The sequence below is a fragment of the Bombina bombina genome, chromosome 2 (assembly GCF_027579735.1).
Source record: "Bombina bombina isolate aBomBom1 chromosome 2, aBomBom1.pri, whole genome shotgun sequence".
NCBI classification, from domain to species: Eukaryota; Metazoa; Chordata; class Amphibia; order Anura; family Bombinatoridae; genus Bombina; species Bombina bombina.
Genome location: NC_069500.1, coordinates 177,676,692 through 177,689,982, shown reverse-complemented (window position 1 = coordinate 177,689,982; position 13,291 = coordinate 177,676,692). Strand labels below are relative to the sequence as shown.

The window sequence follows — 13,291 nt, the reverse complement described above, 5'->3', positions numbered from 1 at the left end:
GAAGGGCATAAACTCCCATTCACTAAAGTCACTTTTGCTTACACTATACTATGTGTGTCTAAGTGAAGAAAGAATAAATTTAACCTTTTCAATTAGGTTGGATTCTTTATTAACAAGCTGTGTGAGCTTCTGAAGATTTGCATCTATTGCTTCTTGGACAACAGTAGAAATACCTATGCAGCAGCCAAGACGGAAAGAGTAAAAGGAGAAAAATGTTAGTAGAAAAAGAAAGGAGATTAAAACCGGTCAATAACTGATATGGTGACTTGGAAAAGAGAAGCGCAAGCAACTTCCTAAACATAAATGGAAAGACAGACAGACCTATTTAGCATGGATTTTGTGCTTTGTGAAACAACTTATATATTTTTAAATCAACTGTCATTCTGGGGTGTTATCTAGTGTACAAATAACAGGAAAACATTATGGAAGGTGTTATAATAAAACTACAACCTGTAAAGAAAAGGTTACAGTATTCACTATTTTGGAAAGCCATATCTTGGATGGCTCATTTATCAGTTTGTTCCTGTTACTTGGAATCGACAGATCTGCTACTTTCATTTTATGCTATTAAAGGAAGATGAACCCCACCATGTTTCTTTCGTGATTCAAATTGATAGAGCATGCAATTTTCAATAACTTTCCAATTTACTTATATTATTACATTTGCTTAATTCTTATGGTATCCTTTGATTAAGGAGCAAGGATGCACTACTGGGAGCTAGCTGGACACAAAGTGAGGCAATCACAAGAGACATTTAAATATATATAGTAAGGGATATTTTTTCATGATTATGTTATCATCCATCTATATCTCTCTTTTTTTTAAAAGAAGATATTAATGAATCTTTTTGGATCATAAACCTTTTCTCGTTTGATATATCTACAAGAAGTAATAACCATTTGAGAAGGATAATTTTATTGATTGACACCTTTGAAGTCATACTGATAACGGATAAATGGGCACTCTATAATGGTTAATCCAATAGGGGCCTGTAATCATAAAACATAATTTATGCTTACCTGATAAATTTATTTCTCTTGTAGTGTAGTCAGTCCACGGGTCATCCATTACTTATGGAATATATATCTCTTCCTAACAGGAAGCTGCAAGAGGATCACCCAGCAGAGCTTGCTACATAGCTCCTCCCCTCACATCTCATATTCAGTCATTCGACCAAAGCAGACGAGAAAGGAGAAACCATAGGGTGCAGTGGTGACTGGAGTTTAATTAAAATTTAGGTCTGCCTTAAAGACAGGGCGGGCCGTGGACTGACTACACTACAAGAGAAATAAATTTATCAGGTAAGCATAAATTATGTTTTCTCTTGTTAAGTGTAGTCAGTCCACGGGTCATCCATTACTTATGGAATACCAATACCAAAGCTAAAGTACACGGATGAAGGGAGGGACAAGGCACGAACATTAAACAGAAGGAACCACTGCCTGAAGTACCTTTCTCCCAAAAATAGCCTCCGAAGAAGCAAAAGTGTCAAATTTGTAAAATTTTGAAAAGGTGTGAAGCGAAGACCAAGTCGCAGCCTTGCAAATCTGTTCAACAGAGGCCTCATTTTTAAAGGCCCAGGTGGAAGCCACAGCTCTAGTAGAATGAGCTGTAATCCTTTCAGGAGGCTGCTGTCCAGCAGTCTCATAGGCTAAACGTATTATGCTACGAAGCCAAAAAGAGAGAGAGGTAGCCGAAGCCTTTTGACCTCTTCTCTGTCCAGAGTAAACGACAAACAGGGAAGAAGTTTGACGAAAATCTTTAGTTGCCTGCAAATAGAACTTCAGGGCACGGACTACGTCCAAATTATGCAAAAGTCGTTCCTTCTTTGAAGAAGGGTTAGGACACAGTGATGGAACAACAATCTCTTGATTGATATTCCTGTTAGTAACTACCTTAGGTAAGAACCCAGGTTTAGTACGCAGAACTACCTTGTCTGAATGAAAAATCAGATAAGGAGAATCACAATGTAAGGCAGATAACTCAGAGACTCTTCGAGCCGAGGAAATAGCCATCAAAAACAAAACCTTCCAGGATAACAGCTTGATATCAATGGAATGAAGGGGTTCAAATGGAACGCCTTGAAGAACATTAAGAACTAAGTTTAAGCTCCACGGCGGAGCAACAGTCTTAAACACAGGCTTAATCCTAGTTAAAGCCTGACAAAAAAACCTGAACGTCTGTAACTTCAGCCAGACATTTGTGTAGAAGAATAGACAGAGCAGAAATCTGTCCCTTAACGAACTAGCAGATAAGCCCTTTCCTGTAGAAAGGACAATATCCTAGGAATCCTAACCTTACTCCATGAGTAACTCTTGGATTCGCACCAATATAAATATTTACGCCATATCTTATGGTAAATTTTTCTGGTAACAGGCTTCCTAGCCTGTATTAAGGTATCAATAACCGACTCCGAGAAGCCACGCTTTGATAGAATCAAGCGTTCAATCTCCATGCAGTCAGCCTCAGAGAAATTAGATTTGGATGTTTGAAAGGACCCTGAATTAGAAGGTCCTGTCTCAGAGGTAGAGACCACGGTGGAAAGGACGACATGTCCACTAGGTCTGCATACCAGGTCCTGCGTGGCCACGCAGGCGCTATCAGAATCACCGAAGCTCTCTCCTGTTTGATCTTGGCAATCAAACGAGGAAGCATCGGGAATGGTGGAAACACATAAGCCATGTTGAAGACCCAAGGGGCTGTCAGAGCATCTATCAGCACCGCTCCCGGGTCCCTGGACCTGGATCCGTAACAAGGAAGCTTGGCGTTCTGGCGAGACGCCATGAGATCCAGATCTGGTTTGCCCCAATGAAGAATCAGTTGAGCAAAGACCTCCGGATGAAGTTCCCACTCCCCCGGATGAAATGTCTGGCGACTTAGAAAATCCGCCTCCCAGTTCTCTACGCCTGGGATGTAAATCGCTGACAGGTGGCAAGAGTGAGACTCTGCCCAGCGAATTATCTTTGAGACTTCCAACATCGCTAGGGAACTTCTGGTTCCCCCTTGATGGTTGATGTAAGCCACAGTCGTGATGTTGTCCGACTGAAATCTGATGAACCTCAGAGTTGCTAACTGAGGCCAAGCTAGGAGAGCATTGAATATTGCTCTTAATTCCAGAATATTTATTGGGAGGAGTTTCTCCTCCTGAGTCTATAATCCCTGAGCTTTCAGGGAGTTCCAGACTGCGCCCCAGCCTAGAAGGCTGGCGTCTGTTGTTACAATCGTCCAATCTGGCCTGCGAAAGGTCATCCCCTTGGACAGATGTGGCCGAGAGAGCCACCATAGAAGAGAATCTCTGGTCTCTTGATCCAGACTTAGTAGGGGGGACAAATCTGAGTAATCCCCGTTCCACTGACTTAGCATGCACAATTGCAGCGGTCTGAGATGCAGGCGCGCAAATGGTACTATGTCCATTGCCGCTACCATTAAGCCGATTACTTCCATGCACTGAGCTACTGACGGGTGTGGAATGGAATGAAGGACACGGCAAGCATTTAGAAGTTTTGATAACTTGGCCTCTGTCAGGTAAATTTTCATCTCTACAGAATCTATAAGAGTCCCTAGAAAGGGAACTCTTGTAAGTGGTAATAGAGAACTCTTTTCCACGTTCACCTTCCACCCATGCGACCTCAGAAATGCCAGAACTATCTCTGTATGAGACTTGGCAGTTTGAAAACTTGACGCTTGTATCAGAATGTCGTCTAGGTACGGAGTCACCGCTATGCCTCGCGGTCTTAGTACCGCCAGAAGTGAGCCCAGAACTTTTGTAAAGATTCGTGGAGCCGTAGCTAATCCGAAGGGAAGAGCTACAAACTGGTAATGCCTGTCTAGGAAAGCAAATCTTAGGTACTGATAATGATCCTTGTGAATCGGTATGTGAAGGTAGGCATCCATTAAATCCACTGTGGTCATGTACTGACCCTCTTGGATCATGGGAAGGATGGTTCGAATAGTTTCCATTTTGAATGATGGAACTCTTAGAAATTTGTTTAGGATTTTTAAGTCCAAGATTGGTCTGAAGGTTCCCTCTTTCTTGGGAACCACAAATAGATTTGAATAGAATCCCTGCCCGTGTTCCGTCCGCGGAACTGGGTGGATCACCCCCATTAGTAAAAGGTCTTGTACGCAGCGTAGAAACGCCTCTTTCTTTATTTGGTTTGCTGATAACCTTGAAAGATGAAATCTCCCTCGTGGAGGAGAAGTTTTGAAGTCCAGGAGATATCCCTGAGATATGATCTCCAACGCCCAGGGATCCAAGCCTGGGCGAAGAGAGAAAGTCTGCCCCCCACTAGATCCGTTTCCGGATAGGGGGCCCTCTCTTCATGCTGTCTTGGGGGCAGCAGCAGGTTTCTTGGCCTGCTTGCCCTTGTTCCAGGACTGGTTAACTTTCCAGCCCTGCCTGTAACGAGCAACAGCTCCTTCCTGTTTTGGAGCGGAGGAAGTTGATGCTGCTCCAGCCTTGAAGTTACGAAAGGCACGAAAATTAGACTGTTTGGCCTTTGATTTGGCCCTGTCCTGAGGTAGAGCATGGCCCTTACCTCCCGTAATGTCAGCTATAATTTCTTTCAAGCCGGGCCCGAATAAGGTCTGCCCTTTGAAAGGAATATTAAGCAATTTAGATTTAGAAGTCACGTCAGCTGACCAGGATTTAAGCCATAGCGCTCTGCGCGCTTGGATGGTGAATCCGGAGTTCTTAGCCGTAAGTTTGGTTAAATGTACGACGGCATCAGAAACAAATGCGTTAGCTAGCTTAAGTGCTTTAAGCTTGTTCATAATTTCATCCAATGGAGCTGTGCGAATGGCCTCTTCCAGAGACTCAAACCAGAATGCCGCCGCAGCAGTGACAGGCGCAATGCATGCAAGGGGCTGTAAGATAAAACCTTGTTGAACAAACATTTTCTTAAGGTAACCCTCTAATTTCTTATCCATTGGATCTGAAAAGGCACAACTATCCTCCACCGGGATAGTGGTACGCTTAGCTAAAGTAGAAACTGCTCCCTCCACCTTAGGGACCGTCTGCCATAAGTCTCGTGTGGTGGCGTCTATAGGAAACATTTTCCTAAATATGGGAGGAGGGGAAAAGGGCACACCAGGTCTATCCCACTCCTTGCTAATAATCTCTGTAAGCCTTTTAGGTATAGGAAACATGTCAGTACACACCGGTACCGCATAGTATCTATCCAACCTACATAATTTTTCTGGAATTGCAACCGTGTTACAATCATTCAGAGCCGCTAATACCTCCCCTAGCAATATGCGGAGGTTCTCAAGCTTAAATTTAAAATTAGAAATCTCTGAATCCAGTCTCCCTGGATCAGATCCGTCACCCACAGAATGAAGCTCTCCGTCTTCACGTTCTGCAAACTGTGACGCAGTATCTGACATGGCTCTCACCTCATCCGCGCGCTCTGTCCTTAACCCAGAGCTATCGCGCTTGCCTCTTAATTCTGGCAATTTAGATAATACTTCTGTCATAACAGTAGCCATGTCTTGCAAAGTGATTTGTAAGGGCCTCCCTGATGTACTTGGCGCCACAAAATCACGCACCTCCTGAGCGGGAGGCGAAGGTACTGACACGTGAGGAGAGTTAGTCGGCATAACTTCCCCCTCGTTGTCTGGTGATAATTTCTTTACATGTAAAGATTGACTTTTATTTAAAGTAGCATCAATGCAATTAGTTCATAAATTTCTATTGGGCTCCACATTGGCCTTTAAACATAGTGAACAAAGAGATTCATCTGTGTCAGACATGTTTAAACAGACTAGCAATGAGACTAGCAAGCTTGGAAATACTTTTCTAAATAAATTTACAAGCAATATAAAAAACGCTACTGTGCCTTTAAGAAGCACAAAAAGCTGTCGCAGTTGAAATAACAGTGAACCAAAATAGTTATAGCAACCAATTTTTCACAGTAAATGTATTAAGTTAGCAAAGGATTGCACCCACCAGCAAATGGATGATTAACCCCTTAATACCCAAAAACGGATTAACAATTTAATAATTAACGTTTTTCTCACAGTCAAAACACACTGTCACAGGTCTGCTGTGACTGATTACCTCCCTCAAAATGAATTTTGAAGACCCCTGAGCTCTTTAGAGACGATCTGGATCATGGAGGATGAAGTAGACAGATTGTGACTGAATTTTTACTGCGCAAAAAAGCGCTAAAATAGGCCCCTCCCACTCATATTAAAACAGTGGGGAAGCTCAGAAAACTGTTTCTATGCAGAAAACAAAGATGGCCATGTGGTAAAAATCATGCCCCAATAAGTTTTATCACCAAGTACCTCACAAAAAACGATTAACATGCCAGTAAACGTTTTAAACATACATTTGAAAAGTTATGAATTGTTATTAATAAGCCTGCTACCAGTCGCTTTTACTGCAGTTAAGGCTCATACATTATTTCAGTATTAACAGTATTTTCAGAGTCAATTCCATTCCTTAGAAAAATACATTCAGTGTACACACACTCATCAGCCTAATACCAGTCGCTATCACTGCATTTAAGGCTGAACTTACTTTACATTGGTATCAGCAGTATTTTCTCAGTCACTTCGATTCCTCAGAAAAATAATTACTGCACATACCTCATTTGCAGGGGGGCCCTGCATGCTATTCCCCTTCTCTGAAGTTACCTCACTCCTCAGATGAGAACAGCCAGTGGATCTTAGTTACGTCTGCTAAGATCATAGAAAACGCAGACAGATTCTTCTTCTAATGCTGCCTGAGAATAAACAGCACACTCCGGTGCCATTTAAAATAACAAACTTTTGATTGTAGAAATAAACTAAGTTAAAAAACACCACAGACCTCTCACAGCGACCTATCTAGTTAGGCTGCAAGAGAATGACTGAATATGAGATGTGAGGGGAGGAGCTATGTAGCAAGCTCTGCTGGGTGATCCTCTTGCAGCTTCCTGTTAGGAAGAGATATATATTCCATAAGTAATGGATGACCCGTGGACTGACTACACTTAACAAGAGAAAAGGGCTACCATTTGGCTGCCAAATGCAAACAACATAATTTATGTAAGAATTTACCTGATAAATTCATTTCTTTCATATTAGCAAGAGTCCATGAGCTAGTGACGTATGGGATATACATTCCTACCAGGAGGGGCAAAGTTTCCCAAACCTCAAAATGCCTACAAATACACCCCTCACCAAACCCACAAATCAGTTTAACGAATAGCCAAGAAGTGGGGTGATGAGAAAAAAGTGCGAAAGCATAAAAAAATAAGGAATTGGAATAATTGTGCTTTATACAAAAAAATCATAACCACCACAAAAAGGGTGGGCCTCATGGACTCTTGCTAATATGAAAGAAATGAATTTATCAGGTAAGTTCTTACATAAATTATGTTTTCTTTCATGTAATTAGCAAGAGTCCATGAGCTAGTGACGTATGGGATAATGACTACCAAAGATGTGGATCTTTCCACGCAAGAGTCACTAGAGAGGGAGGGATAAAATAAAGACAGCCAATTCCGCTGAAAATAATCCACACCCAAAATAAAGTTTAAATTTTATAATGAAAAAAACTGAAATATAAGCAGAAGATTCAAACTGAAACAGCTGCCTGAAGTACTTTTCTACCAAAAACAGCTTCAGAAGAAGAAAACACATAAAAATGGTAGAATTTAGTAAAAGTATGCAAAGAAGACCAAGTTGATGCTTTGCAAATCTGATCAACCGAAGCTTCATTCCTAAACGCCCAGGAAGTAGAAACTGACCTAGTAGAATGAGCTGTAATCCTTTGAGGCGGAGTTTTACCCGACTCGACATAAGCATGATGAATTAAAGATTTCAACCAAGATGCCAGAGAAATGGCAGAGGCCTTCTGACCTTTCCTAGAACCGGAAAAGATAACAAATAGACTAGAAGTCTTTCGGAAATTCTTAGTAGCTTCAACATAATATTTCAAAGCTCTAACTACATCCAAAGAATGCAATGATTTCTCCTTAGAATTCTTAGGATTAGGACATAATGAAGGAACCACAATTTCTCTACTAATGTTGTTGGAATTCACAACCTTAGGTAAAAATTCAAAAGAAGTTCGCAACACCGCCTTATCCTGATGAAAAATCAGAAAAGGAGACTCACAAGAAAGAGCAGATAATTCAGAAACTCTTCTGGCAGAAGAGATGGCCAAAAGGAACAAAACTTTCCAAGAAAGTATTTTAATGTCCAACGAATGCATAGGTTCAAACGGAGGAGCTTGAAGAGCCCCCAGAACCAAATTCAAACTCCAAGGAGGAGAAATTGACTTAATGACAGGTTTAATACGAACCAAAGCTTGTACAAAACAATGAATATCAGGAAGATTAGCAATTTTTCTGTGAAAAAGAACAGAAAGAGCAGAGATTTGTCCTTTCAAGGAACTTGCAGACAAACCTTTCTCCAAACCATCCTGAAGAAACTGTAAAATTCTCGGAATTCTAAAAGAATGCCATGAGAAATGATGAGAAAGACACCAAGAAATATAAGTCATCCAGACTCTATAATATATCTCCCTAGATACAGATTTACGAGCCTGTAACATAGTATTAATCACAGAGTCAGAGAAACCTCTTTGACTAAGAATCAAGCGTTCAATCTCCATACCTTTAAATTTAAGGATTTGAGATCCTGATGGAAAAAAGGACCTTGTGACAGAAGGTCTGGTCTTAACGGAAGAGTCCACGGTTGGCAAGAGGCCATCTGGACAAGATCCGCATACCAAAACCTGTGAGGCCATGCTGGAGCTACCAGCAGAACAAACGAGCATTCCTTCAGAATCTTGGAGATCACTCTTGGAAGAAGAACTAGAGGCGGAAAGATATAAGCAGGATGATACTTCCAAGGAAGTGACAATGCATCCACTGCTTCCGCTTGAGGATCCCTGGATCTGGACAGATACCTGGGAAGTTTCTTGTTTAGATGAGAGGCCATCAGATCTATTTCTGGAAGTCCCCACATTTGGACAATCTGAAGAAATACCTCTGGGTGAAGAGACCATTCACCCGGATGCAACGTTTGGCGACTGAGATAATCCGCTTCCCAATTGTCTATACCTGGGATATGAACCGCAGAAACTAGACAGGAGCTGGATTCCGCCCAAACCAGAATTTGAGATACTTCTTTCATAGCCAGAGGGCAGTGAGTCCCTCCTTGATGATTGATGTATGCCACAGTTGTGATATTGTCTGTCTGAAAACAAATGAACGATTCTCTCTTTAGAAGAGGCCAAAACTGAAGAGCTCTGAAAATTGCACGGAGTTCCAAAATATTGATCGGTAATCTCACCTCCTGAGATTCCCAAACCCCTTGTGCCGTCAGAGACCCCCACACAGCTCCCCAACCTGTAAGACTTGCATCTGTTGAGATTACAGTCCAGGTCGGAAGAACAAAAGAAGCCCCCTGAACTAAACGATGGTGATCTGTCCACCACGTCAGAGAGTGTCGTACAATCGGTTTTAAAGATATTAATTGAGATATCTTTGTGTAATCCCTGCACCACTGGTTCAGCATACAGAGCTGAAGAGGTCGCATGTGAAAACGAGCAAAGGGGATCGCGTCCGATGCAGCAGTCATAAGACCTAGAATTTCCATGCATAAGGCTACCGAAGGGAATGATTGTGACTGAAGGTTTCGACAAGCTGATATCAATTTTAGACGTCTCTTGTCTGTCAAAGATAGAGTCATGGACACTGAATCTATCTGGAAACCCAAAAAGGTTACCCTTGTCTGAGGAATCAATGAACTTTTTAGTAAATTGATCCTCCAACCATGATCTTGAAGAAACAACACAAGTCGATTCGTATGAGATTCTGCTAAATGTGAAGACTGAGCAAGTACCAAGATATCGTCCAAATAAGGAAATACCACAATACCCTGTTCTCTGATTACAGACAGAAGGGCACCGAGAACCTTTGTAAAAATTCTTGGAGCTGTTGCTAGGCCAAACGGCAGAGCCACAAACTGGTAATGCTTGTCTAGGAACGAGAATCTCAGAAACTGATAATGATCTGGATGAATCGGAATATGCAGATATGCATCCTGTAAATCTATTGTAGACATATAATGCCCTTGCTGAACAAAAGGCAGGATAGTCCTTACAGTTACCATTTTGAATGTTGGTATCCTTACATAACGATTCAATATTTTTAGATCCAGAACTGGTCTGAAGGAATTCTCCTTCTTTGGTACAATGAAGAGATTTGAATAAAACCCCAGCCCCTGTTCCAGAACTGGAACTGGCATAATTACTTCAGCCAACTCTAGATCTGAAACACATTTCAGAAATGCTTGAGTCTTCACTGGATTTACTGGGACACGGGAAAGAAAAAATCTCTTTGCAGGAGGCCTTATCTTGAAGCCAATTCTGTACCCTTCTGAAACAATATTCTGAATCAGAAGATTGTGAACGGAATTGATCCAAATTTCTTTGAAAAAACGTAATCTGCCCCCTACCAGCTGAGATGGAATGAGGGCCGCACCTTCATGTGGACTTAGGAGCTGGCTTTGATTTTCTAAAAGGCTTGGATTTATTCCAGACTGGAGATGGTTTCCAAACTGATACCGCTCCTGAGGATGAAGGATCAGGCTTTTGTTCCTTGTTGTGACGAAAGGAACGAAAACGATTATTAGACCTAAATTTACCTTTAGATTTTTTATCCTGTGGTAAAAAAGTTCCTTTCCCTCCAGTAACAGTTGAGATAATAGAATCCAACTGAGAACCAAATAATTTATTACCCTGGAAAGAAAGGGAAAGCAGAGTAGACTTAGAAGACATATCAGCATTCCAAGTTTTAAGCCATAAAGCTCTTCTAGCTAAAATAGCTAGAGACATATACCTGACATCAACTCTAATGATATCAAAGATGGCATCACAAATAAAATTATTAGCATGTTGAAGAAGAATAATAATGCTATGAGAATTATGATCTGTTACTTGTTGCGCTAAAGCTTCCAACCAAAAAGTTGAAGCTGCAGCAACATCCGCCAAAGATATAGCAGGTCTAAGAAGATTACCTGAACACAAGTAAGCTTTTCTTAGAAAGGATTCAATTTTCCTATCTAAAGGATCCTTAAAAGAAGTACCATCTGCCGTAGGAATGGTAGTACGCTTGGCAAGAGTAGAGACAGCCCCATCAACCTTAGGGATTTTGTCCCAAAATTCTAATCTGTCAGATGGCACAGGATATAATTGCTTAAAACGTTTAGGGAGGAGTAAATGAATTACCCAAATTATTCCATTCCCTGGAAATTACTTCAGAAATAGCACCAGGAACAGGAAAAACTTCTGGAATAACTACAGGAGATTTAAAAACCTTATCTAAACGTTTAGATTTAGTATCAAGAGGACCAGAATCCTCAATTTCTAATGCAATTAGGACTTCTTTAAGTAAAGAACGAATAAATTCCATTTTAAATAAATATGAAGATTTATCAGCATCAACCTCTGAGACAGAATCCTCTGAACCAGAAGAACCATTATCAGAATCAGAATGATGATGTTCATTTAAAAATTCATCTGAAAAATGAGAAGTTTTAAAAGACTTTTTACGTTTACTAGAAGGAGGAATAACAGACATAGCCTTCTTAATGGATTTAGAAACAAAATCTCTTATGTTATCAGGAACACTCTGAGTATTAGATGTTGATGGAACAGCAACAGGTAATGTAACTTTACTAAAGGAAATATTATCTGCATTAACAAGTTTGTCATGACATTCAATACAAACAACAGCTGGAGGAACAGCTACCAAAAGTTTACAGCAGATACACTTAGCTTTGGTAGTTCCAGCACCAGGCAGCGATTTTCCAGAAGTATCTTCTGACTCAGCTTCAACATGGGACATCTTGCAATATGTAATAGAAAAAAACAACATATAAAGCAAAATTGATCAAATTCCTTAAATGACAGTTTCAGGAATGGGAAAAAATGCCAGTGAACAAGCTTCTAGCAACCAGAAGCAATAAAAAATGAGACTTAAATAATGTGGAGACAAAAGTGACGCCCATATTTTTTTAGCGCCAAATAAGACGCCCACATTATTTGGCGCCTAAATGCTTTTGGCGCCAAAAATGACGCCACATCCGGAACGCCAACATTTTTGGCGCAAAAGAACGTCAAAAATGACGCAACTTCCGGCGACACGTATGACGCCAGAAACAGAAAAAAAAATTTGCGCCAAAAAAGTCCACGCCAAGAATGACGCAATAAAATGAAGCATTTTCAGCCCCCGCGAGCCTAACAGCCCACAGGGAAAAGTCAAATTTTAAGGTAAGAAAAAAATTGATTTATTCAAATGCATTATCCCAAATATGAAACTGACTGTCTGAAAATAAGGAATGTTGAACATCCTGAGTCAAGGCAAATAAATGTTTGAATACATATATTTAGAACTTTATAAAAAAAGTGCCCAACCATAGCTTAGAGTGTCACAGAAAATAAGACTTACTTACCCCAGGACACTCATCTACATGTTGTAGAAAGCCAAACCAATACTGAAACGAAAATCAGCAGAGGTAATGGTATATATATATATATATATATAAGAGTATATCGTCGATCTGAAAAGGGAGGTAAGAGATGAATCTCTACGACCGATAACAGAGAACCTATGAAGTAGACCCCGTAGAAGGAGATCATTGAATTCAAATAGGCAATACTCTCCTCACATCCCTCTGACATTCACTGCACGCTGAGAGGAAAACCGGGCTCCAACCTGCTGCGGAGTGCATATCAACGTAGAATCTAGCACAAACTTACTTCACCACCTCCATAGGAGGCAAAGTTTGTAAAACTGATTTGTGGGTGTGGTGAGGGGTGTATTTGTAGGCATTTTGAGGTTTGGGAAACTTTGCCCCTCCTGGTAGGAATATATATCCCATACGTCACTAGCTCATGGACTCTTGCTAATTACATGAAAGAAATACATTTTTTTTTTTTAAGAAATAGCAGACATGCATGGATTTTCCATTGGTTTTTGGTAATTAGAAGGCCACTTACTGCAGCTGTGCACCCTATTTCTGAAATTGCCAGCAGTGAAGGGGGTAATTAGTAAGCTATTAAGGGTAATATTTATTGTACTGCAGGGATTATCCTCCCACCTGACACCGCCCTGATCCCTCTAAATCTTCCCCTAACCACCCACTGATCACCACCATCTTAGGTACCAGCAGAGAGTCTGACAGTAGACAGTGTAGGGACTTCACCTCATCACCCGTCCACCTCCATGATCCCTCCCAAACAGCTCTCTAACCCTCCCACCTACATCTTAGGTACCTAATAGACTTCGT

General features: G+C 41.0%; 1 protein-coding gene across 2 annotated transcripts in view; it reads right to left on the bottom strand.

Annotated features, from left to right (window-relative positions):
• The window catches only part of MTX3 (metaxin 3), a 190,628-nt gene that overhangs the window by 26,623 nt on the left and 150,714 nt on the right, over nucleotides 1-13,291 (bottom strand). Inside the window, exon 8 of one of the 2 annotated variants that reach the window (XM_053701359.1) lies at nucleotides 85-173. The exons of the other annotated variant lie outside the window; for it this stretch is intronic. Within the exon in view, the coding sequence (XP_053557334.1) occupies nucleotides 85-173 (89 nt within the window). The remainder of the gene's footprint in view (nucleotides 1-84; nucleotides 174-13,291) is intronic. 2 annotated transcript variants of the gene reach the window in all.